General features: G+C 57.3%; 1 protein-coding gene across 3 annotated transcripts in view; it reads left to right on the top strand.

The window, feature by feature from the left end:
* The window catches only part of LOC121664058 (zinc finger protein 469-like), a 188,440-nt gene that overhangs the window by 157,029 nt on the left and 6,204 nt on the right, over positions 1–25,207 (top strand). For all 3 annotated transcript variants that reach the window (XM_042027044.1, XM_042027045.1, XM_042027046.1), the window contains 2 exons: positions 4,632–4,700; positions 9,410–21,657. In XM_042027044.1, coding sequence (XP_041882978.1) covers positions 9,596–21,657 — 12,062 coding nt within the window. In that variant the 5' untranslated portion in view covers positions 4,632–4,700; positions 9,410–9,595. The remainder of the gene's footprint in view (positions 1–4,631; positions 4,701–9,409; positions 21,658–25,207) is intronic.

The following is a 25,207-nucleotide window of genomic DNA, read 5'->3' as shown; positions in this document are numbered from 1 at the left end:
TCCCGTTATCCCAAAAAAACTGGACCCCAGCAGGGATGGAAGCGCTGCCGGGGGGGGGCCCAAGTTCGTGTCTGCACAACGTGGCCTGCCGGAGCCACCGGCTACTCTTATCTCCATCACTTGACTATTATACTTAATCAGGAAAGGGGGGCTATTATATTTTTATTTGAAATCCACTTTGCTTTTATGGAGAGCAAATTATAATCACTTTTAATTGAAAAGAAAAAAAAAAAAAGCTGATAATATTCTGCACCAAATTTCTGGCAGAGAATAATTAACAGTGCAATAAATCCCCAAAGGAAATGCTCATTAATCTTGTCTCTCCGAAGCAAATTTCAGAGGAGAACTGATTGAAAACATTGCTAATAACTATAGGAAAGTTGACAGCTTAAAAGCCCCCAAATCTGGCAGCAGCCTCCTCCTATCAGATCCTGTGGGAACTGGTTCAGGCTGGACGGGAGCATCCCGGCTTTCTGGGACAGCGTTGGGATAGGGGGGATCCCCTGGGAGGGGGACAGGTCTGAGTCAGCAGGGATGGGCTCTGGCTCATCCCGGGATTCTGGGATGACAGGATCATCCAAGCCACTTTGGTGGGTGGGCTCAGAGCATCCCAGCTGGGGCTGCTGCTCTGGGCCGTGATGATCCGTGTGCTTCCCGTGCTCCTTGTGCTTCCCACAGTCCATCCAAGCCCCAGGGGAGATCCTGCCCTCTCCATGAGCCGAATCCCAGCTGTGTCTGGGTCTCTGGGCCTCTGCATCCCTGCAGCCCGAGCAGTTTGGGGAAGAACTCTGGGATTGCCCTGCCCTGGCTCCGCCGGGAGCTGCTGCTCCCTCTGTGTCAGGACGCAGCAGGACCTGCGTCCCTGGGAACAGCCAGCAGCAGGATGAGACCTGCAGGGAAGTGGCTCCCTCTGTCCCTGTCCCACTCCAGGGGCTCACGGCACCCCGAGGAATTTCTGGATTCGTGATCCTGTTCATCCCCTGACCCCAGCTGAAGCCGGGGATGTTTAACTGCAGGGAGCCAGTTAATTCCTGTCAGTGATCCGTGGGTGTGAGCCCAAAGGCAGAACCACCCCCAGCCCTGAGCAGCCTCTCCCAAGGAGAGGAGCAGGATGCCAAAAGGACGAGGAGCTAAATGAGGCTTGGGTGAAAATCCCGGGATGTGCTCATTACTCTCAGGTTTCCTGTCCCCATTTGACCAGGGCTGGGAGCGGGAGCTTGGAGCAGACCCAGGCTCTGCCGGGAGGAAGGAAATGTGAGATTGGCCTGGGAATGCTGTCATTGCCCGGGATTTCTGGCCTTTTTCTCCCTTTTTTGGGGGGGTCACGGGAGGCTGGGAGGGAAATGCGGAGAGGGGCCTGATCCCGGGAGAGTGAGGTGAGGGAATGTGGGATCACAGGGGATCACAGGTCATGCCCTGGTGATGCCCAGGGGTCAGACAAGGATGTGGATGGTCCTGGTGTGGCCTCTGAGTTCCCCTTCTCCCAAATCCATCCTTTATCCCCATCTCCAGCAGCACGGAATCATTTCTTCCCTCCTGCCAGCAGCTCCCCTCAGCATCCTGTGCACAAGAGTTCCCAGGCACAAATTTTCCTTATGTTTAGAGCAAAAGGGAGCCAGAGAGAGGGAAACCCTCCCTTTCAGCTTCTGGAAATTCCTTCTTGGAAAAGGAATGTGCCCAGGTGAGGCAGCCCTGGGGATGGGGACATTTCCCATCAGGAATGTTTAACCTGTCCAAGGAAAGGGAGCGCTTCAACCCCCGCTTAATTTCAGTTGTGGGCCCTCAGACACTGAGGGAGCACCCTGAGGGACACCAAGCCCTCCAATTTTATCAGGGAATCGTGGAATGGTTTGGGTTGGAATGGATCTTAAAGCTCATCCATTTCCACCCGTGCCATGGGCAGGGACACCTCCCACTGTCCCAGGTTATTCCAACCCAGCCTTGGGCACTGCCAGGGATCCAGGGGCAGCCACAGCTGCTCTGGGCACCCTGTGCCAGGGCCTGCCCACCCTCCCAGCCAGAAATTCCTTCCCAATGTCCCATCTAAACCTCCTCTCTTTCACTTTAAAGCCATTCCCCCTCCTGCCTCTCCACGCCCTGTGAAACTCTTTTATCACCCAACCTGCATCTGAGGAGTTCATTTGGGGTTTTTGGATATTTTTGCCCAGCTTCCACCTGCTCCAGGCAGCTCCTTCCATCTCAGGGACCCCAGGGTCCCCTCCTGGCTGCCCTTTGTCACCCAGAGCCGTCGTTGCCGTGAGGCAGCCGCTGTGCCCCTCGCTGCCCCTTTTATCTGGGCTCTGTGAAATGATCTCAAATATGCGATATGATAAAGACAAACAAACACCCGCTCAATTTAGTCCACCCTAATGCCAGACTCTACTTTTACCCAAGTAATTAAGATTAATGCAGTTGATAATTTAGGAAGTATTCTTAAATGTACCCTTCTGGCAGCATCCAACATGTAATTTTACCTTCGAAGATTTATCGGAGCACTTAGGTAACAGATAGGTCCTCAGCAAACAGGGGCATTTAGAAGGAAAATGAAAGATTAATATTCCTTAAATAAATGGCACAAGAAGTCAGGCTTTATTCCAGCCCCACAAAGATGCTGCTGTCAGCCCCAGCCCCGCTGCTGATCCCCAGGAAGATTAAACCCAGCGCAGCCCCGGGCCTGGGAGCTCTCAAATGTCCGATGCCTCTGGATTTTTAGGGATGCAGACGCTCTGAAGGGCATCAAAACACAGCAGCCCTGATTTGGTGGGGATTTGGGAGCTGCCTCTCACTCGGAAGCAACGCAGGAGGATGCAGCTCCTGGCTCTGCCCCGGCTCCCCCGTGGAGGATGCGTGGATCCAACCCGGATTTCCCTGCGGTGGCTCCAACCCGGCAGCTCCCGGCCCCGCCTGGCACATCCCAGCTGCTTTTCCCGCTCCGTGATGGGCGAGGAGAAGCGGAGCTGACCCCTGGCAGCGCCTCGCCCCTCCCTATCTCCAGCCATCCTATTTCCTTCGGAAAACGCGCCGGTGCTGTTGGCGGGGATGGGATGGGACCGGAGCGAGCGTTCGTAGCTGGCACCCAGCTCCCAGAGTAGGGAATTGCCAGCTCCCCCTGAGCCAGCCAGCCATCCATCCATCCATCCATCCATCCATCCATCCATCCATCCCTTGGGATTGGGATGGCCTCCCGCTGGGGCCGGGCCGTACCTGGGGTCTCCTCCCCTCCCCCCATCCCAGCCACCTCCGCCCGTGCCGTATCCCAGACGTGCAGCCTCCTCTGGAAGCGCCTGGGGCTTGGGAAGGGATCCTGGGCACGGAGCCGAGACACTGGCTTGTGACAGCGGCTGGTGACACCCCCACATCCCGTGGGGTGTCCCGGGAGCTGCCAGGCTCAGCCTGTCCTCCTTCTCCTCCTTTTCCTCCCCCTCCATGACTTTGCATGCCAAGCCGAGGAAGGATTAGGACTCTTTGCAAAATCTGCATCCCCAGCGAAAGCTGGATCCTCACCAGGTTGGGGATTCAGAGCTGCTCAGATCCAGCAAACCGATTTTGGATCATTGTGAGCAGGAAAGAAACTTTCTGTACAACCTTCCAGCTTTCCTGGGCCAGAAAAATCCACTGGAAATCACAGCCAGACCAGAACATCCAGGACCGTGTCCGTGTGTCCCTGTGTGTATCCCTGTCTGTGTCTCCCTGTGTCCGTGTGTCCCTTTGTCCATCCCTGAGTGTGTCTGCATCCCCAGAATCTTTCCCAGCCTCTTCCAAGGTTCTTTTCATGCTCTCAGCACCGAGTCTTGGCTCCTTTCCCACTGTGGTTTCTTCCCAAGGGATGCTCCAGCCCAGCCATCTCCCAGTTTTTCTGCCCCTTTGAAGCAGCCGCAGTCCCCACTCCCAGCCTCCCTCCCTGGGGACAAGCAGGGACCTGGGCTGGCAAGGAAGGTGTCCCATCCCTCTGGATGTGATGCTCCCACAGAGCCCTGATCCTGCATTTCTCTGTCTGCCCGGGAAATGGGTTCACAGAGGAGGGTTTGATTTGTCGGGATGTGATCCATGTTTTCTTCTTCAAACGGGGGTGAACTCCAGGCTGGAGCTGGGGCTGGCAGGGGAGGAGGTAACAATGAGCCCTTAAAATCCCCATCTTTACCCAAACTTGGGGAAAAGCTCCCTGTGGGGGGCAGGGAGGGTTGGGAATGGCAGGGACAGGAACGTGGGATCAGGCCCGGCTGGGAGAGGTTGGCAGCTCCCTGTGCCTGGAGCATGCCCAGGGCTGGGGTTTGGGCTTTGGCCGTCCTCAGTTCCCCTTTCCTCCTCCTCCATCATTTCCTGCCTCTTGGAGCCGTATCCTGACCATGGGTGGGATGAGCCCCCAATGGCATCGGCTCCACAGGACCCCAGCGGGATGCAGGGATGGAGCTGGGATGCAGCAGAGGGGGGGGTGGGATCCCATCTCCTCCATTTCCTCGCTCCCATCACACCCAGTGAAAGCCACCCACCCGGGGGACCCGGCTGGGGCTGGCCAGGATGGGACTTTTGGGGTGGAATTCCCCCTTTTGGCGCTGAGCGCTCCCCGCACGCTGCGGCACCACGGCCAACCCAGAGACAGATTCCTGACATATTTTTCTCTTTCATTGCAGCCAAGAAATTCATTTTTCATGGGAGGTGAAAGTGAGTCCCGGCAGTAGCTGAGCACGGAGGGTGCCAAGGTAGGGGCCAGCTGACAGCACGGGCTCAGATGCTATTTTTGGGAGCCAGACTCTTTCCTCCCCATCCCAGATGGGCTCCGGGAATGCCTCTGGCTGCAGGGATACTCAGGGACCTTTTCTGGCCCTGCAGCTGCTCAGTGGCAAGAGGGAGGGAGTTTGAAGGGCCTGCAGAAGGGGCCAGCTCACAAGGGAAGGGATTTTCCCCTGCTCCAGACAAAACCATGCTGGGTCGGATTGATCCGTCTGGGAGGGGTTTCAGTCCTTTAGGCAGGAGTTAAAAGCCTTTTTTTGGGGACAAAGTGTGTCCAGAGTCACCCTCGTGTCATGTGGAGCCACTGAAAGCCCACAGAGCCAGGGGGTTCTCCATGGGACACCCTCATGGAATCCCAGAATTATTTGGGTTGGAAGGGACCTTAAAGCTCATCCACCCCTGCCATGGGCAGGGACACCTCCCACTATCCCAGGCTGCTCCAAGCCCTGTCCAACCTGGCCTGGGACACTGCCAGGGATCCAGGGGCACCCACAGCTGCTCTGGGCACCCTGTGCCAGGGCCTGCCCACCCTCCCAGCCAGAAATTCCTTCCCAATGTCCCATCTAAACCTCCTCTCTTTCACTTTAAAGCCATTCCCCCTCCTGCCTCTCCACGCCCTGTGAAACTCTTTTATCACCCAACCTGCGTCTGAGGAGTTCATTTGGGGTTTTTGGATATTTTTGCCCAGCTTCCACCTGCTCCAGGCAGCTCCTTCCATCTCAGGGACCCCAGGGTCCCCTCCTGGCTGCCCTTTGTCACCCAGAGCCTTCCCAGAATTCCTTCCCAATATCCCATCTAACCCTGCCTTCAGTCATGGGAAGCCATTCCCTGTGTCCTGTCCTTCCATCCCTTGTCCCAAGTCCCTCTCCAGCTCTACTGGAGCCCCTTTAGCACTGGAATTCTTCCCCCACCCATCTCCCTCCCACCAGCACAGCGAAGGGCATTTCCCTGGCTGATGCCACCCAGTTGGCATCCTGAGTTTTTTCCAGCACCCACTCTCACACCTGTCCCTGATCCCTGGGCCGGGCTGCTGCGCTCCCCACAGCGATAGCAGCAGCCCCATGGAATCCTGGAATATCCTGAGCAGGAAGGGACCCACAGGATCATCAATCCAAGCCCTGGCCCTGCACAGACACCCCAACAACCCCGCCCTGGGCATCCCTGGCAGCGCTGTCCAAACGCTCCTGGAGCTCTGGCAGCCTCGGGGCCGTGCCCATTCCCTGGGGAGCCTGGGCAGTGCCCAGCAGCCTCTGGGGGAAGAGCCTTTCCCTGATCTCCAACCTAACCCTGCCCTGGCCCAGCTCCAGCCGCTCCCTGGGTCCTGTCCCTGTCACAGAGCCCCATCCTGGGCTGGTTTATTCCCCTTGCAGGAGCAGCCTCTGAGCTCACCTGGGCCAAACCCCGACCGGAGCCGCAGCCTCGGGACCCCACCCCGAGCAGAGCCCCTCACCCCGACCCCTGAACGTGTCCCGGCCCCAGCAGGGCTGCCCTGGGCACTGTCCAGAGGCAGAGCAGGAACAGTCCCTGCCCGGCTAATCAGCTCAGGCGATACAGGAGCGATAGGCGGGGGCAGCGTTATCGGGCTGATTTCCAGATGGAGCTGAGTCACCGCGAGTAACCGACCCGCCAAGGTCAGGCCGGGGAGAGGCCGAGCCCAGCGCTGAACCCGGCTCTGCCAGGCCCCGCCGAGGCCATCCCCCCTCTGCCTGCCATGGGAAGGAGTAATTCCCTGTGCCGGAGCCTCTCCTTTCCCCCGGCAGCTGTGGGGTTTCCTTGTGGGATGTTTGGCTTTTTCCGTTCTGTTCCCACCTGGCTGTGTTTCCACCAGAGTGGGGAGTTTGCCCCGGGGAGACGCTGCCCCTGTGGCTGCCCTGCTTGTGGTGGGCATCCGGTGGTCCCCTCACCACGGTGTGGCCCCTACAGGGTGTCCCGCATGAGCTGCTGGTGGGATTCCAGCTTTTCTCTCATGGGAAGGAGTCTTTATCCGTGCTGGGGGTGCTGTGGTCCCCTGGGATTTGCACCCTGCAGGGACTGGGAAACTCTGAGGTGCTCAGGGACCCTCATCTCAGCTCTGCCCCGTGGGCACAGCCAGCTCCGAAGGCACCGGGAGCCGCTTGGCTGCGGTGCCGGGGCCGGGGCGGTGAATCACAACCCGCCCGGCACGTTGGGCTCCCGGCAGGACGGGACCTGCCCCGCGGAGCGCCAGGCACGGCTCTGCCTCGCCAGCCAGGCTGTGCCATCGCTGCCCGCCGTGTCCCCTGTCCCCGAGCCGCACAGGGGCTGCAGGGGACTGTGGGTGGCCCCAGGTCGGCCCCGGAGCGGGAGGATGCTCCGAGCCCCGGCAGGGCACACGAGCGCAGGTGGGATCGCTCTCCCTGCGCCCGGGCAGCCTGGCAATGAACGTCACATGGGGGTTTTCTAAAGCCCAACTCCCTGTGCCTTCGTTCCGTCCCTTTCCAGTTCCTCTTCCAGGAGCTGAAATGTCCAAATCCAAGAGGTGATGCCAGTGGTAACCCATGGAGGAGCCAGCTCCTGAGGGCAGGGCTGGGGTTGTAAAAGCCAGATAGAATTGTTCCTATTTGCATTTTTCCCTGGGTTTCCCATCCCGCAGCGGGTGAACTGTGCTTGTGCCGGATCCATAACCCCTCGGGGGATGGATGCAGGAGCTGCCTGGGGAATATCACTTTAAACCGGCACGCCCAGCCCTCCTTATCGATCGCCCCATCGGAGCCGCATGAGGCCCCGGATTTCCCTGCTCCCAGGGCTGCTGGGCCACCTCAGAGTGATCCCCGTGGCCACAGCCAGTGGGAGGAACCCCCACGCAGGGACAGGGGGTCCCCAAGCCCCGGCAGGGAGGGGTTGGCGAACAAATCCCGATTTTACACCTTGCCCTTCTATCTGTACACCATCTGTGATTTGCATGGAGTAAATTCACACCCATTTCCTGCCCAGGCTCTGCCAGCACCAGCAGGCCGTGGGTCCCATCATCAGTGGGGCAGTCCTTCGTGCCACCAGCCCTGCTGTCCCCATCCCCGTCCCTCTGCCAGCACGGGGAGCAGGATGTTTGTGTCTCCTGGCGCTCAGCACCGGCCCCCCCCAGCCCTTGCCATGCAAATCCCGCAGCTTTCCAGCCACACCGACGAGCCTTTCCCTCGCAAAAACAAAAAAAGGCTCCTTTATGTGGCTGAAAAGCCCGACTGTGATAATGTAGCGAGCGCTGGCCTTGGGTATTTTATCTTGGCAAGGAGCCTTTGCAAATTTAAACAGCAGCGAACGGGCTCTGGACTTGTGGCTGGCTGAGGCATAAGTGGGGCATTGTTTTCCCAGCAGAGCCCTTTGTGCCAAAGGGCCGCGTGTGAGCTTTGGCCGCGGAGCCGGCACGCTCGGCTCCGACCCTATCGGCCCCGGATCCGTTTCACTCGGCAGGGTGTGAAATTGGGGAGGAATTCAGGTCCGGGAGCTCGAAGCAGAGAGGGGACCCCCGGGAGCGCTGCTGCATCCCTGCAGGAGCAGGGGGGATGCAGCCGCCTCTCTCTATCCCGAATACCGTTGTTAATGCAGCGTTGGGGGTGCTGGGTGCTCATCCCGACAGATTCCAGGTGGGAACAGAGAGATGAGACCCTGGATAGATGCAGGGTGCTCTTGTTTTCCGTGGAAAATCTCCTCTGCTCAGGTCACTGCTGGGCAGGATGGGTGAACCGAGTGAGGTTGGGATCTGTGGGAATTACCCCCCGGAGGAGAGGAATAAGCTGAATTTCCTGCTCCTCGCCCCTTCCCAGCAGTGTCATGCCCACTGCAGCAGACGGTAAAGAAACATTTCCAGTGAGGGAGGAGAAATAAACCCTCCCTGTTTCCAGCAGACTTTTCTAAAAAACCAAAAAAAAAAAACCAAAAAAAACAAACAAACAAAAAAGACTCTTTAAAGCAGAACTTTACCCTTCTTTTTATTAAAACCTTTTTTCATATAAAATCCTGGTGGCGCCTTTTAAAAGGCTGCGCTTGACTTGCGCTCCGTGTCCAACGCCCCGAGGTCTGGGTTGTAAAATCAGCTGGGAAATTTGGGACTCGGCTTTTCTGCTTTTGCCTCCTTAATAACATCTAAAATTTCCAGGGCGCTTTCCCAGGGAGGGTGGCAAAGTTAAGGCAGAGGCAGCAGAAGCTCAGGTCCTTTCTCCAAGGGTTTCAGAGCGATGAGGGGCAGCTCCAGGGGGAAGGTGGTGGAGCAAAATACTTTCCCTTCATTTTCCCTCCGGCAGCGGGGCCGTGGGGACACGGGAACAAGAGGCCACGGGGACACGGGCACGCGGGGACATGGGGACAGAGAGCCCTTCCCAGGATGCCTCTCCCAGCCCATCCCGACAGCCCTTCCCACTAATCCGTAGGTGGAGCTCTTCTGTCATCTTTTTCTGCTTATGTTGCTAAGAAGTAACCCAGAAATAGCTTTCCCGGGAGAAAGAAAAGTGCTTCCTCAGCAGCTTTTGCCAGAGGTGAACTGCTCTGAGCATCCTTTGAAGAGCCCGAAGCTGCAGGGCTTCAGCCCGGGGCTGCGCGGGGGGGCTGCGATGCCCCTTCCTCCAGCCGCAGTCCAAGTAAAGGGGCCAAAATCTCTGCCGTGCCTCCCCTGGCCCCTTCCCTGACTGACATCCACCCTTCCTCTCTTCTCTCCTGTTCCCTGCAGGTCTGAAAGGATGCGGCAGAGCCCCGCCGGCCCTCGGGACCCGCCCCCACCCCGGCCCTGGGGAGCTGCTGCCCCTCTGCCCGCGCCGGTGCCCATCGGCGGAGGACCATGCCCGTGACGGGGGCAGGGCAGCTCGCAGCGGGACGGGACAGCGGGGCTTTGTAGCCTTGTCCCCTCCTCGGTATCATGACTGGAGAGACCCAGCATGTTTACACCATCGGCGATACTGAGGCCGGCCCCAAAGAGCCCGACAAGGACTTCGGCTGCGAAGGCTGCGGGGACAAGGATGGGAGGGCGCTGGGCGGGGAGGGCGCGTCCCCCTTCCCCGGCCCCAAGGACAAGGAGCCCCACAGCCAGCGGGAAGCCGTGATCCGGCCGCAGCAAGCGGGCAAGATCGACTTCAAATCCCTCCACTGCAAGCCCAAGTTCGGCAATGACAGCACCTGGGGAGAGGTCAAGGGCAGTCCCCCGTCGCCGCCGGGCAAGGGGCGGGCCCGGGAGCGCAGCCGGCGCTCGGGGAAGGGCGAGCGGGGCCACCAGCAGCTCTACCGGCTCAGCATCGCCGGTACCCGGCCCAGCCCCACCATCGGCATCGCCTACCCCCAGCAGAAGGTGACGCCCCCGAAGAAGCCGGAGGTGACCCCCGCGGCCGGCAGCTACCGCTTCCACGTGCCCAGCATCCCCCAGCGCGACGCCGAGCTCCGGCCAGAAGAACTCGGCTTCGGCCGCTGCTTCCCCGATGCCGCCGGCGGCCGGACCTCCAGCAACTATACCTCACAGGCCGGCCCCTCCCTCGGCCCCAAGGGGCAGCCCCCCGCCGCCGGCATCCCCCTCAAGAGCCCCGGCACCCATGGGCAGCTACATTATTTAGAGTTTCAGGCGAACCGGGCCGAGTCCTGGCCTTCCCCGGAGAAGAGCTTTGCCGGTGCTACCTACGGGATCTCGGTGCAGAAGCCCAGCTCTTTCTCCGAGGGCGGCAAAGCCGCCGTGCACGGCCTGGGGGCTCTGCCGTGCCAGTTCCCCTTCCAGCTGCTGCACGACGCGGGGAAGGAGCCGTTCCGCAGCGACGCCGGCGGCCAGGAGTACCTGGACGTGGGAATGGCCACCAGCGCCCAGCTGGCTCCCGGCGCCTTCGCCTTCCACTCGTCCTCCAGAGAGTGGCCAGAGGAGCCGCTGAGCGGGGGCTCCTACGAGGACGTGTCCCCCGAGGGGAGGCTGTACGGGCTGCCCGTGGCCCCGCCACCGCCGCCCTTCCTGCACCCGCCGCCGCCGCCGCCGGCCCCGCACCACGGCCCCGTGCCCTGCTGCAAGGGCAGGGCCGAGCATCCCGCCGACCCCACTGGTGCTCTCCCGTCGTCTGGTGCTATCGACCAAAACCCAAGCACTTTCCAAGAAAACCAAGCTGTTTTTCCGTCTAGTTTACACTCGCCTACCATGCCAAAGCCGGTGGGGAAGAGGCAAGCCTCAGCCAAGGACGGTGTCCCCAGCCCGCGGCTGCTGGTGCAGAGCAGCCCCCTGAGAAGGACGGTGCCACCAAACTCCCTGTCCCAAGTGCACTTTCAGAGCAAGGCCTATTGCAGCTCCCCCGCGGGCAGCAGCGGCGCGGGAGCCATGCCTTTCGAGACGAGCGTTCCCACTACGGCACCCACCCACCCCAGGCTTGTGCAAGCTTGGGAAGCTGCCACGAAGGCGTTTTCTCCCATGGACCAGAATTCAGCACCTTATTCAAACCCTGTTGGAAACCAGTTCTCATTCGAGTGCCAGTCTGGCCCCGAGCAGAGGCAGCACAGGCAGAAGAATGCCAGGCTGCCTTGGCAGCAGATGCACCTCCCTTCTGCAATGCCCGGTGCAAACAGGCTGGAGCTGTCGAGACACATCAGCAGCCAGAAGCTCCCCTTCCCCCTGGGCACATCGGACTGGCAGGGCAGCAGGAAAGTCCAGAAAGGGCCCCCCATAAGCAACTCTCCGGGGTATCATGGCAAAAAGCTCTTACCAGGAGAGAGCCTCCAGAGGGGAGATCCCAGCGTGACAGGAGCTTTCTCCTTTGAGAGTGGGAAGGAGCCGGGGTCTCCTGCCTGTGACTCGAGAAGCAAAGCCCTGTTCTACAGCATGGCTCAAACAGCTCCTCCTCCTCCCTCAAGGAGCTCGTCGGGCTCAGGGCTGGTCCTGCCACCATCAGCCTTGGTGGCTGCCTCCCCGTGTGAGTCCCCACTGCCGTCCCCTGTCCCCAACCCCACGTGTGGCAGCACCTGCTCATCACTGTCCCCCATGTCCAGCAGCCCACTCAACCCCGGCTTCGAGGACAGCCAGATGGCCGGAGCGCTGACCCCCTCGCCCTTCTTCCAGCACCCCTGCCATGCCAAGGATGCCAACAAAGCCTTCCACCCTTCGGAGGTTCTGAGTCCCAGCTCACTTCATTACCACACCCCAGACTCTGTCAAGTCCTTCCACTTCCCTCCGGATGCTCTGAAAGATGACAGCCTCCTAAAATGTGCCCCGGCCAGCCCGTTCCACAAACCCGGCGGGGAGGTGGCCAAAGGATGCTCAGATGGGCTGGATGGGGAGCAGCCTCCGCCGCCATACTCCTCCCATCACCTGCTGGCCACTTCCCTGAGCAGCGCCAGCCTGGACCAGCTGGACGTGCTCCTGACCTGCAGACAGTGCGACCAGAACTACAGCAACCTGTCCTCCTTCCTGCAGCACCGCCAGTTCTGCGCCTCCCACCCCGCTGCCCAGGGAGAGCCCAGGGATGCTCCCCGGGCAGCCGAGGGGCGGAAAGCGCTCCCGCTGGAGCCTCCCAAACCCCCCAGCCTGGCGCTCTCTCCAGATCCCCAGGGACAGCTGTTGGCATTAAACAAGAGTGATGACTTCTTGCTGGATGGAGAAGGCAAAAGTGAGGGCAAGGAGGATGCCCTGAAGGGCGGCCTCTTCCACGGCCTGGCCGCCAGCTCCCTCCCGCTCAGCGCCTCTGACCTGGACATCGACGATGCCAAGCTGGACAGCCTGATCACCGAGGCCCTCAACGGCCTGGGATACCAGTCGGATAACCCGGAGATCGACAGCAGCTTCATCGACGTGTTCGCTGACGAGGAGCTGCCGGGCATGAAGGCGGCCGGCGGGGCGATGGCCCACAAGGCCAAGGAAGGGCTGGCCTCGGAGAGCAAATCCAAGCAGACAGTGGAGGAGAAGGCAGCGGGAGAGGCCAAGGCTGGCTGTTTTTATGAAGATGGCCACCCAGGTGGGGAGCAGATGAAGAGAGGGGCAGGGAAGCAGCACCTTCACAAAGGGAGAGTGGCACGCAGGGTGGCACCGCAGGAGCCGGATCTCGCGGCAGAGGGAGCGGAGAGGACAGCCAGGCTGAGGGCAGGCAGGAAGAACAGCGTCCCACCAGCCACCAGCTCCGGCCAAAAGCATCCCAGGAAACTCAGCCAGGAGCCTCCGACAAAGAGCGAGGTGGGGCCAGGCATCGCCACCAAGAGCTCCAAGCCACCGCGGTTCTCCATGAAGGACATGAAGAAGCGGAAGCCCCGAAGCGGGACGTGGAGCAAGGAGCTCATCCACAAGATCGTGCAGCAGAAGAACAAGCTCCACAAACTGCAAGTGAAGAGCAGCAAGCAGGCCCAGTTCTCCCAGGCCACCGAGAGGCCGCTGGCAGCCACCAGGGAGGGAAGGCTGCGGGAATACGACTACGTGTCCGACTCGGATGAGGAGGGGGCAGAGTGCAGCAAGCTCCGGGGCAGGAAGAAGCGTGGCACGGGATTCATTGGGAGGAGCAAGTACAGCTTCAGCAAGAAACGACAGGGCAGAAGTGAGAGAGCCAGGGAGAAAGACCCAGCCTGGAGCTACAGCCGGAAAAGGGACGGTCAGAAAAGGGAGGCACAGGAGGACAGGGATGTCCCGAGTCAGGAGGATGCTGAGAAAGAAGATTGTGCTGTCCAAGCCCGAAGGCAGAGCAGCCACTCATCTGCTGGCAGCAACCACAGCGTGCCTGGAGAGATGGGCACGAGCCCACCGCGTGCTGGTGGGGCTGGTGACAAGGGTGGCACCCAGAGGAGGAGGCGCTCAGGCAGCCCAGCCCACGTCCCAAGGACTCCTCTCAGCCCTCCCGAGTACAGCAGCCCAAAAACAAGCCAGGAGAGCAAAGAGGACGTTGCCAGGGGGAGCAGGAGGTTTGGCTCAGCCAAACCTTTGCTGGCAGGCTCCAGGACACGGCCGAGTACTGACCCAGACGTTGCTGGCGTGGACTGTGCAAAGGAGGAGCCGTCACCGCAGCCCCAGGAAAGGCAAGTGCCCAGCACAGCCACCCCAGGCAGGAGCCCTGCCAGGTTCTCCTCTAAGGAGGGGATGGAAGAGCCCAGAGGAGCAGCAAAGCTCCCGGGTGAGGGAGGAGAACCCACCCTGGAGGCTCAGGACTCTCCCGAGCTCACCACGGAGCACCAGAGGCACCAGTTTGCCCCTTTCCCAAGCGAAGGGCTGAAGTACCACACAGAGGAGGTGATTGCTCCACCCCACAGCGGTAACAAAGCGAGTCCTGGCCGTGGGAGCACCACCTGCTCAGAAGCAGGAATCAAATTTGCGAAGGGACAGGGGCTCTGTGACGGTCAGAAGGGTTATCCTGCACCGGCTCCCCCCTACGGGGAGGATGCAGTGGGAATGATGCTCACTGCCAAGGCGCCCGATCCGTATGTCAGCAGTGACAACGCATTTTTTGATCCCAAAGGCCTTCCCGGTCACTATGACGATAACCTCTTCCCAAAGCCCCCAGCCCTGGGCTCTTCCCACATGGATGACGTGTACCTGTGCCGGGATGACATCGGCGCCAGCTCCTTCGAGCAGAAGCACTCCAGCATCTCCCCTTTTGCCACAGAAATGCCGCAGGGCAAAGCGCCCTCCCCGCTCAGCTTCGACTCCTCATCGATATTCGGAGAGCTTCCCGTCTCCGAGTTCGATCCGTATGAGAGCAAGGATGGATATGTGACAACGTTCCCCTGTCCTGGGAATGCCCCCCGCAAGCCGCTGCCCTTCGAGCAATCGTACCCAGCCTTCCTACCGGAGAAAGACTGGTCCCTCATGGAGGAGGTGGCTCCCATGCTGCCAGAAGACATGACTCAGTTCCACAGCCTCTCCATAGAGAAGCCACCGGCCAAGAAATTCCCCGAGGAAGGAGCTGTCCCCAGCAGCCAGCTCTCTCTGCCGCTGCCGGACAGGATCGCGGATTACAACGTGACTTTCATGAGCAACATTTCAGATGATGAGCTGGAGATCAAGCGCTTGGTCACAGAGCTGGAAAGCCAACTGCAAACCAGCAAGTTGGACTCCGAGGTGTCCATCAGCCTCCCGAAATCTGAGCAGAACGTGGCTGTGCACCTGCGAGCGCAGGGGGCCGAGCGGTTCCCGGCACTGCCAGAGCCAGAGGCAGCCCAGGAGAAAGGGCTGTTTTTGGCAGGTGAGCTGGGCAGATCGAGCCTCTGCATTGGGGAGAGGCTGGCAGGGGAGAAGTCGGACGTGGTGACCACGCGTGAGGACTACGAGAGACCCAGGGAGGCTTGGCCATGCCCGCTGGAGCTGGGCTCGCTGGAAACCGGGGTGTGTGTCCCAGCCCCACTCACCACAAACCATTTCTGCTCCAAAGACAACAGTGAGCAGCTCCAGGGAGCTGCAGCCGCTGAGGAAAGAGACCTCAGGAAGATGGAAGATGGGTCTTCTTCCAAAAGTCTACCTGGCTCAAGCACAACTGACCAAACAGAGGCTCCCGTCTACACCGACCCTGTGACAAAAAGCCCTCCTGCTGTCACCGGCTCCGTGTTCCCCGAGACCGTGGATGCAGCAGAAGTAACCAAAGACCCCCTGCCATCCCTGCCATGCCAGCGCGGTGCCAAGGGCTTCCCTGTGCCGGGGAAAGCAGACCCTGATCCTGCGGAGCTGGAGAAGTTTGATGCCCATCTCCCAAACCCTAAGACTGAATTTGGCTTTCAGCAGGGTCCCACCCCAGCCTTGGATCTCACCTTTTCCCCTCATGTCAAAGAGGTCCCAGATACAGAAGAAAAACCCTTAAGCAGGACTGAGCCCCCCAAAACAGTGAAAAATGCTGTGGATCTCAAAGGGGATGGTGGTGGGGAGGAAACGGAGGAGGGGAAGAGTCCCACCACCTATGCAAGCCCTGGACCCAGTGACAAAGCCAGCAAGCCCAAAGTGCTTCTCTTTGAGATGCTGAGTGTCCCCAAGGAGAGCGACCGCCCTTCCCAGGAGATGATGGTGGCATCCCAGGAGACCTCAGCCAACCCTCTGCAGCAGCTCCAGCTCTTCGTTGCCCGGACAGTGAAGAACAACGAGGAGGAGCTGTTGATGCCGTGCTTCCCCGGGCTGCTGGCTCCCAGCCACCCCTCTGCCACCACCCACGTGCAGACGGAGCACAAGGAGCAGAGCGGTGGTGCCTTGGAAGGAGAAGATCAGACCCCAGGGGAAGGGGATATCCCCATTGAAAGCAGCATGGGAAATATTGCTGCTCCAGGGAAAGAGGTGCTTTCTTCTCCCAGTGGACACGAGCAGCTGGAGTCATTGGATGCAGAGGGCTCTTACCATGCAAAACAATCCACGTCGGCAAAGCCGGAGCTGCAAAATAATGTAACAGAGCCGCAGCACTTAGCAAATGAGCCCCCGGAGCCGAGGGACATTAATATCCCTGCAGATGGTGTTTCCCAGGAGCGTAATGACCTCTCACCACCCAGCAGCACCGCGGTGACCCCACTGCCAGGGCAGGGGAGGAAAGCTGATAGGCTCAGGGAAGAGCAGGAGGGAGATAACAACACAATGACCTTGGCATTTAGGAAACATGAGCAATCCCACTTCAGCCGTGGTTTGCTCGAGGAAGAAACGCTGGGCAGAGAAGAGGGAGAGAGGCTGGAAAGGAGTCGGGTTGGAACAGGGGCACAGCACCCGGGCAGTGCTTCTACGAGTCCCATCAGCCCCCCGGGTTCCTCTGAGGAGGATGCCCACCAGGATCATGGCTTGGGGACAGAGATAAAAGCCTGCACAGTCAATGCAAAGGTTCCCAGAGAAGGGAATGACAAGTTGTCCCTCAATGGCTGTCATTACACGGGCGAATCTCCAGCCAGCCTGCTCTTGCCGGCCAAATACTATGACCTCAAATGCTTGCAAAGCAGTGGGGCCAAGGGGGGGGAGGTCCCCAGCTTTGGCACTCAACTCTTGGACGAGAAAAAATACTGCTTGTCCCTGCCTACAACACCAAGTTCATTCCTCACAAAGAGTTGTCCTCCCGAGGCCAACAGCCGTCACATCCATCACACCGTGAGCCCAGCAGAGCAAGGGACGTGGGAAAGGGCACCCACCTTCTCTCCCTCGCTGCATCACTGCGGGGCTGTGCCGATGGAAGCAGCTGAGGAACACCCTCATCGCCTCCCTGATGGTGTTTTGGGTGACTACGAATCACCTGGAAGAGAGGGGACAGTGACACCCTGCACTGTGCTCTATGGTGATGGTCTGGTGGGCTCTGCCTTGGAGATGGGTGCTCCTCAGGAACCTCCTGGGAAGGACTGTTCTCTTCCCTGCTCGCCTCCTTTCCACCAAAAGGGTGTTGGGAAAGAGGTCCCCGAAAACGCCGGTGCTGTGCTGCCAAATTTTAAAGAAAACCAAGGATGCGCCATTGCAGACACAGTCGTTAACTCCAGTCCTCCAGAAACCCGGGATTACCCAACCCAGCCCACAGCAGATCTTCTGCCCATGGGAGAAAGGGAGGTGGACCTGAACCAGGAGAACAAGCCTGAAAGCTGCTCCCATGTTGGGAATAAGCATCAAAGTGAACCAGAGGCTTTGTCCAATGGTTTTGCTGTCCAGGACACATCAGCTGCCATCAGCAGAGGTCTTACAAGGGTTGGAGATCTTGGTGCTGCTGAATTAAATGGCCATGAGTTTTCAGGGGCAGCAGAGGCGAGACTTGGTCTTTCCAAAACCACAGAGAGGGAAGGAAAGAGTTTAAAAGGGGAGAAATCCAAAAGCCATGGGGCTGCAGAAGCTGGGGGTTGTGTGTTAAACAGCGTGGGCCAAGGAGCGGACCACGCACCCAACAGTACTCCAGACCCTTCCCAAAATGAACTCCACAAGGGGAAAAAGCCCAATGGACTCCCAGTGACCTGTGACATTTGTTCAGCCACTTTCCGGTCCAAGCCCGGTCTGACCAGGCACAAAGCTGTCAAGCACCAGGTGAAGAACAGTGGTTTGCCACAGCCCAGCAAGACTCCCAGGTCCCCTCTGATTCCTGCACACAAGACATCAAAAGCAGCCCAAAAGGTGCCCAGGAGGAGCCTGAAGGCATCAGTCAAAGACAAAACCTGCAGCTCACAGGAGCCGACCTCCACCATCGAACACATTCCCAAGAAAATACTCCCAGACCTGGAGAAGGAGCCCAGCACGCAGATGCAGGAGGTGGTCAGCAGAGTGCTCAGCGACCTCAGCGTGATCTCCTTGGAGATGTCCCAGGAGCTGCACCACACACGGGTCCTGCAGAGGGAGGGGAAGGCAAAGGGACTGCGCCCGGAGATGAGGGGATCGGGAGAGGCAGCGTCTGGGAAGCTGGATTCAGGATGGCAGGTCAGGAAGGGAGACAAGGGCAGGAGGAGCCAAAGCAAAGATCTTGGAGAAGAGAATGGCAATTCTGAGAAGCAGCTCAACAGGAAAGTGAGGCGAAGGAAAGCAAAGGTGTTTCCCAGCAGGAATGAGCCCGATGGTCCCTGTGGGCTGGAGAAGAACACAAGTCCTGCTGTCCTCAGCTCCAGCCTGCCCGGGATCGTGGAGGGCTTGCATGAGTCAGGGGGTTGCATCTCCACAGAGGAGCAAAACAGGACCAGCACAGCCCAGCACTCCCAAAAAGCCGAAGGGTCCCCTTGTGCGGCCGAGCTTGCGGAAGACCTGGGCAGCAGGATGGTGTCTCTAAAGGAGATGGTCAGCAAGGAGACAGCCACGGGCATGGTCACCTACCCTGGGGAAGTGGAAGATCCAGATGGAGTGGAAGACACACAGGCTCGCAAAAAATGGATTAGTGGGTTTGTGAAGCAAGTAGCGAAGGGATGGGGCAAAGTGGGCACAGAGGACACAGATGCTGGGGCAGGGGACAGTCCTGTGGCAGGCAGTGACACCAGGAACTGGAGTGGTGCCCTGCAGGCTCCCACAGCTCCTGCTGAAGGCGTTTTGCTGCTGGAGAATCATGATTTGGGAACCAGCCAGAATGTTTCTGGGCATGGTGCTCTGCCCACCACGCCGGGGACCAGCCCTCCTCCCGCAGAGCCAGAGCGGTGGGCGAAGGCAGATGTGCCACCAGGCAGGGAGCACTGCGGGGACAGCACAGCCACCTCGGACCTCCAGAGCTTTTTTGATGATGATTCAACATTCTCCCAGCTGTTCCCCAGGGATGACCAGTTTGTGCGGAGGAAGTGCACGCGGGTGTATGGGAAGCGCAGCAAGAAACCCAAACCTGTCCCCGAGGTCAACCTGCAGCCAGTGGGGGCCATTGACCTCTTCACCATCCGCCTGGCTTCTGACCTCAGCGACACCAACTCCTTCTGTGTCACCAGGGAGGACCCTTGTGAGTACGAGACCATCTCCGTTGACGATGCCCTGATGCTGAACATGTGTCATGGCAGCAAGGCCAAGAGCAGAGATGATGCTCCAAGTGGGTCTAAAAGCATCGAGCTGAGGCTGGACCAGGAGGTGACTGACCAAGGGAAGGAGGACATTGACCTGGAGGACAACATGCTGACCTTCTTGTGCCAAAACAGCCATGTGGACAACATCCCCAGCTTGAACATCTGGGGCAGTCTGGAGAAGGAGGGGGAAAGCCTCTCTGCTGAGGACATGTTTGAGCCTCTGATGGACCTTGAGGATGAGCACTCACTGCAGGAAGTGAACTCCGAGCCCCCCGACCTGGCGGAGCAGTCCTACGATGCCAAGTATAACGAGGATTCGGACTCCCCTGAATTTCACACCATCGACATCGAGATGCTGAATGCAAAGCTGAAAATGAGAGACGTGTGCTTCTTCAGCCCTTGCGAGGATCTTCCTGGCCATGGCGAGGACAACGCTGTGAGTTTGAAGCCAAAGTCAGGCAAGCACAGGAGCAAGCTGGAAGATGGGAAATTGGGGAAAAACCACGGGGAGATAACCATCAAAACCAAAGACAAGCAGTACAAGTGCAAAGTCTGCTTCCAGTGGTTCCTGACGTTGGGGGAGCTGGATTTCCACAAGCTCTCCCACAACCCTTCCCCTCCTCCAACCTGCTACATGTGTGTCCAGCGCAAATTCAGCTCCCGGGAGCAGCTCCGGGACCACCTGAAGGAGAAGCATGCCAGGAACAAAGCCGGGCTGTGGGCGTGCGGGATGTGCCTGAAGGAGATCTCCGACGTCTGGATGTACAACGAGCACCTCCGGGAACACGCCACCCAGTTCGCGCGCAAGGGGCAGGCGCAGAAGTCGGTGATGGGCCTGCCTGGCTGCTTCGGTGAGGACAATGCCGCTGTCACCCACTTCCTCAACACCATCATGTATCGCAAGCCCAGCAGGTCCTCCCAGCACGGTGACCCCGGCGGCCGGCACGGGGTCAGCAGAGAGAGCAAGAGCCCCAAGGAGTTGCCCCTCGAGCAAGAGAAGGCAATGAAAGAGGCCTTGGAAAGCAACATCAAGGTGAAGCCACCTGCACCCAGCTCCTCCAAAGCATCCTCCAGCCCATCTCCGGAGCACACGGCAAAAAGTGAAAGCACCCCAAAATCTGTCCCCATGCACCCAGACTGCAAGGATCCTTCCCGGGACTGCCATCACTGTGGCAAACAGTTCCCCAAACCCTTCAAGCTCCAGCGGCACTTGGTCGTGCACAGCTTCCAGAAGATTTACTTGTGCCACAAGTGCCCCATGTTCTACCAGGAGACCAAAGAGCTGCGGAGCCACCTGAGCCAGGAGCACGGCGTGGTGGAGGAGCAGGAGATCAAGCACACCACCCTGTACGCCTGTGAGCTCTGCGCTGACGTCATGCACGTCATCAAGAAGTCCTTCATCTGCAGCATGTGCAACTACACCTTCTCCAAGAAGGAGCAGTACGACAGGCACATGGAGAAGCACCTGGCGGGCAGCAGCAAGACCTTCAAATTCCGAGGGGTCATGAGGCCTGGTACTGCCTCCAGGGAGGGCAGGGAGAAGGTGAAGGAGGATGGATCTCTCCGGGAGGGAATGCCGCCGAGCAAGAAGCGGAAGGTGGCTCACCATGGCAGCTCAGTCCCGCACAGGTCACCCATCCGCCTGGACCCCACGAGTGACCTTCAGCTGGTAGAAGCTGGAAGCCCCAGCCTGCAGGTTCCCACTGACTCCTTCCCTGCAGCTCCTGATGACCGGGGAGCACCCCAGTCCCCCGTAAAACCAGAAGTCCTGGTGGGTGACTTCTCAGAGCTCCTGGCAGAGATGGAGAAGTCCCCATTTGACCCCCTGCCACCACCTCCCTGCCTGTCCCCGTCTCTGCCACCGGCTGCTGCGGGCAGCCCCGAGCTCGGCCACATCGCTGGCCTGGCCATCGAGGAACTGGAGAAAGGAGCCTTTGATGGGAAACCACTTCCTTTCTTGGACTCGCCTGAGTTTCCCATGGACCTTGCTGGCTTGGCTTGTCACCAGGCCACCAACCAAAAATTGTCCCCTCCCCTCCTGACCCAGAAACATGGCTGTGCCAATGCCCACAAAAAAACAAGCACAGGCAACAAAGATGAATACAGGGCATGTATCCTGGAAAATCCCAGTGCAGACACCAACGCTGTGGATGCGATCCCCTTTCTCCAGCTTGCCAGGAAGGTCTCAGAGCTTCCTTCCCCTCAGGCGGAGTCTCCACCAGCCAAGGAGAGCCACAAATGGGGCAACCCCAGTGCTGGTGATGCCTCTGCCTGGGAGGCCACGTCTCCAGAAGATGTCCACCAGCCCCTGCCCCCAAAGGACAAGACAGCGTCACCCACGCTCAACAGAGCTGCCAAAGATTCGGTGCCACCAAAGAAGTCCGTGGGTAGTGAGGCTGCTCCCGGTGTGGGCAGCCCCAGCAGCAGCGCCGAGGAGGGTCAGCAGCCCATCTCAGGGAAGGAGAAATCCGTGCCTGAGGCTAAGGACAGTAGCACTAATGCCAAGGAACAAGGCAGCAACCCAGGCAAATCCAGTGGCCACCAGCCCAGAGGTGAGGTAGCCAGCAACACCACGAGGCACGGCCACACAGAACCAGGCAGAGCCACCGGCAAGTTTCACCCAAAGAGGAGAAAAGAGCACAAGCCCTTGAGCCACCGGAGCAGCTCCGGCTCCCGGGAGAACATGGAAGGAGATGGGAAGAAGAAGAAAACACGGCCACCATGCCCGACGAGGAGCGAGAGCACGGCTGAGCTCAAACGTGGCAGCTGGAGCAACGCTGAGGCTCCCGCCCTGTCCCCCGGCAGGAGGGACGTGCACTGCAGCAAGCTGGGACCCAAGGCCAGAACAGGCCCCCAGCTGAAGAAGATGGTCCTGGACCCTTACAACCAGAAGAAGGGGGAGCTCCGCCACGCCAACGGGGACGTCAAGCGCAGGAAGGCCATTCTGGGCAAGAGCCTCCACCAAGTGTTGGCCAAGGGGCCGGCACCGTCCCCGCGCGGCTCCTGGCACGGCCCCCGCGCGGCCCGCGGGGCCAAGGCGGCCGGCCCGGCCAGCTACCGCAGCGCCGAGTCCCAGAACAACCTGCTCAGCCAACTCTTTGGGCAAAAATTAACCAGCTTTAAAATTCCTTTAAGAAGAGATACTTCAGAATAATTTATGGAAGTGACTTATGGTGATCCTCAGCTGCTTTCATGGGGTTTGCAAGGGAAAAATTATCAAAGCATTAAATTCGTTTGTGTAGCATGATTTCTCTGTCTAGCTTAAATGAACTTGCACTGCAGCCTCTGTGAAATAGTTTGCTTTGTGTCTACTAATCTACTTTAATTCACCTGATTTATCATGCAAATGCTAGAACTTTGATGTTGCTGATGATTTTCATGAACTGAAATTGTAATCGCTTTGGGCAGACTGAATCATCGAGAGCAATTGCTTTATTGCAGAAGTGCTGAGGTTATAAGGATACTTGCAAATCTCAGACCCTTTTGAGTCTGTGTCTGTGTTATCTTTGTACAAAGTACTTGAAGAGATGAACTTCATTCCGTAGACGTCTTATTCATAAGGTGCAGTACACTGTAGAAAGCAAATTTTTTTTTTTTTTTTTGAAGATTTTGCACAAATAATCCCGTACAATTCATTTAATTGGGAGCTGGCCTAAGAGATGATACAATTAAAAAATTAAATTAAGACCCGAGTGTCCTATATTTTGACAGCCATCCCTAAGAATTTTGTTTCTACATCGTCAAGAGAAGAACGACCCAGCTCTGGGGCTCCGGGGCTGTCGGAGCCCTCCAGAGGATGCTGCCACTCTTTGACCACTGTAGACGATGGGACTGGAGGAGAAGCGTCCCCGCGAGCAAACTGCACCTTGACACTTGTGACAAACTCTGATTTTTTAGGGGGTTTGGGGTTTGTTTTTTTTTTCTTTGTGTGTGTGGGTGTGTGTGTGTGTTTTCTTTTTGTGTGTGGGGAGGAGTTGTTTTGTGCAACGAGAAAACTGTGCCAATTTACCGCAGCGAAAACCGGTACTGTCCGAGTGCCCTCAACGGTATCACTTCTAAACTCTCTTACTGTACTGACGTAGTGGCTCTATAGGTATCCGCTTGTACTATGCAGTTACTGGTGCTATTCTTCATTTGTAATGTGAATACAGACTTCCTTGATTGAAAAAAGAAAAAAAAAAAGGGGAATTGGTAGGAAGAAGCTGTTACCTGTCAGAAAAAAAAAAAACAAACAAGGGAAAAGAAAATTAAAAAAAAAAAAAAAAAAAAAAGCCAAGTCGAGAGGAAAAACGTTCAGATTTAGGGAGAAAAATTAACTTTAGGGAAAAAGTACAACTTAGAGGGAAAAAAATCAGCTTTAGGGAAAAATGTCCAACTTGGGGAAAAAATACAACTTTAGGGGAAAAAAACCCATTAGGGGAAAAAAAATACAACTTTAGGGAAAAAAATCCTTTATGCTGGTACTCCATAGTGTCGAAAATGTTACGTCACATTAAACGAGCACGTTCTACAACCAAACTTTTGGATCCAGAAAGAAATCTCAGGTGCAAACGAGGACATGGAAAGATTTTATTGAAATACTCCCAAGTCAAGGAGGTGAAGTAATGCACTGATGTGATATGAACAGTCAGAGTACTTTGCGTCTGTCCTGCAATGATTTTTTGTTTTGTTTTAGAGTTAAAAGGAAAAAAAAAAAAAAAAAAAAGAGGCTTTATTCTGTTAATATGTATCTTTACAATTCTTTGTATTGTATAAAAAAAACTATTGTAGGTAATTTACCTTGGGTGCAATGTGTTCTGTCAAAAGTTTTTATTTTGATATTTTGTCCAGAGAAGCAGAGAGAGAGCAGGAAACGCCGTTTTATGATGTTGTCCGTGTGCTTTTAAAGTGCCTCTTTAATATTGTTAAATAAAGTATGAGATGAAAATATGGGGTGGTACTGTAAAGTCATCCGTGATTAATCTTTTCAAATATATTCCAATATTTTCACAGAAATTCCCTGTCTGCGTGATGTTTGTGGGGTGTTTGAGGTGTCCTCTGTAAAGGGGCTGAGGAGGACGTTGGTGCCACTGCTGGCACCTCAGTGGTTTGCAAAGTGTTGGAGCTTCTCAACAGCGAGGATGCTCCTGCAGCTCCTCTTCACCGCTGATCTTGTCCGAGTCCTGCTCATGGCAGGAGAGTCTTGTCCTCAAGGAGAAAAGCCAGTGGTGATGGTGGTGGCCTGGTTTGGTGGTCATCAGTTGGTGACGGTGATGGCACAGTTTGGTCGTCATGAATTGGTGACTGTCATAGCCCAGTCTGGTCATTACCAACTGGCAATGGCAACAGCCTGGTTTGGTGGTCATCAGCTGGTGATGGCGATGGGGTTACCTAGTTTGGTCATGACCAAGTGTTGATGGCCCAGCTTGGTCATCAGTTTGTGGTGAAGGTGGTAACAGTGATGGTGATGGTGTTGGTGAAGGTGATGTGATGGAAACAGCCCAGTGTGGTCATCACCAGTTGGTGACAGTGATGGTGATGGTGATGATGATGGTGTCGGTGGTGATGATGGCCCAGTTTGACCAGTCCCATTTTTGATGGTGATGGTGATAATGATAATGGCGGTGATGGTGGTGATGGTAGCAGCCCAGTTTGGTCATCACCCATTTGTGATGGTGATGGTGGTGATAATGGTGTTGGTGATGATGGTGATGGTGGTAATGATGGTGTTGGTGATGATGATGATGGTGACAGCCCAGTTTGCTCATCTTCAGTTTGTGATGGTGATAAGAGTGTTGGGGATAGCAATGATGATGATGATGATGGTGATGGTGATGGTGATGGTGACAGCCCAGTTTGCTCATCCCAAATTTATGATGGTGATGGTGATGATGATGATGACGATGATGATGTTGACTGCCCAATTTACTCATCCCCAATTTATGATGATGGTGTTGGCAAGGATGATGATGGCAATGACGATGATGGCGCTGGTGCTGGTGAATGCCCAGTTTGCTCATCCCAAATTTATGATGATGATGTTGATGATGATGATGATGATGGTGCTGGTGACGTCCCCCTTTGCTCATCCCCAGTTGTGATGGTGATGGTGATGATGATGACCGTTTTGGCGATGATGATGATGATGATGATGATGGCC

This window comes from Corvus kubaryi, unplaced genomic scaffold (assembly GCF_017639235.1).
Source record: "Corvus kubaryi isolate FWS band 111438036 unplaced genomic scaffold, C.kubaryi_AGA036_p1.0 37300, whole genome shotgun sequence".
Lineage (NCBI taxonomy): Eukaryota > Metazoa > Chordata > Aves > Passeriformes > Corvidae > Corvus > Corvus kubaryi.
This window is presented reverse-complemented; position numbering and strand designations above follow the sequence as displayed.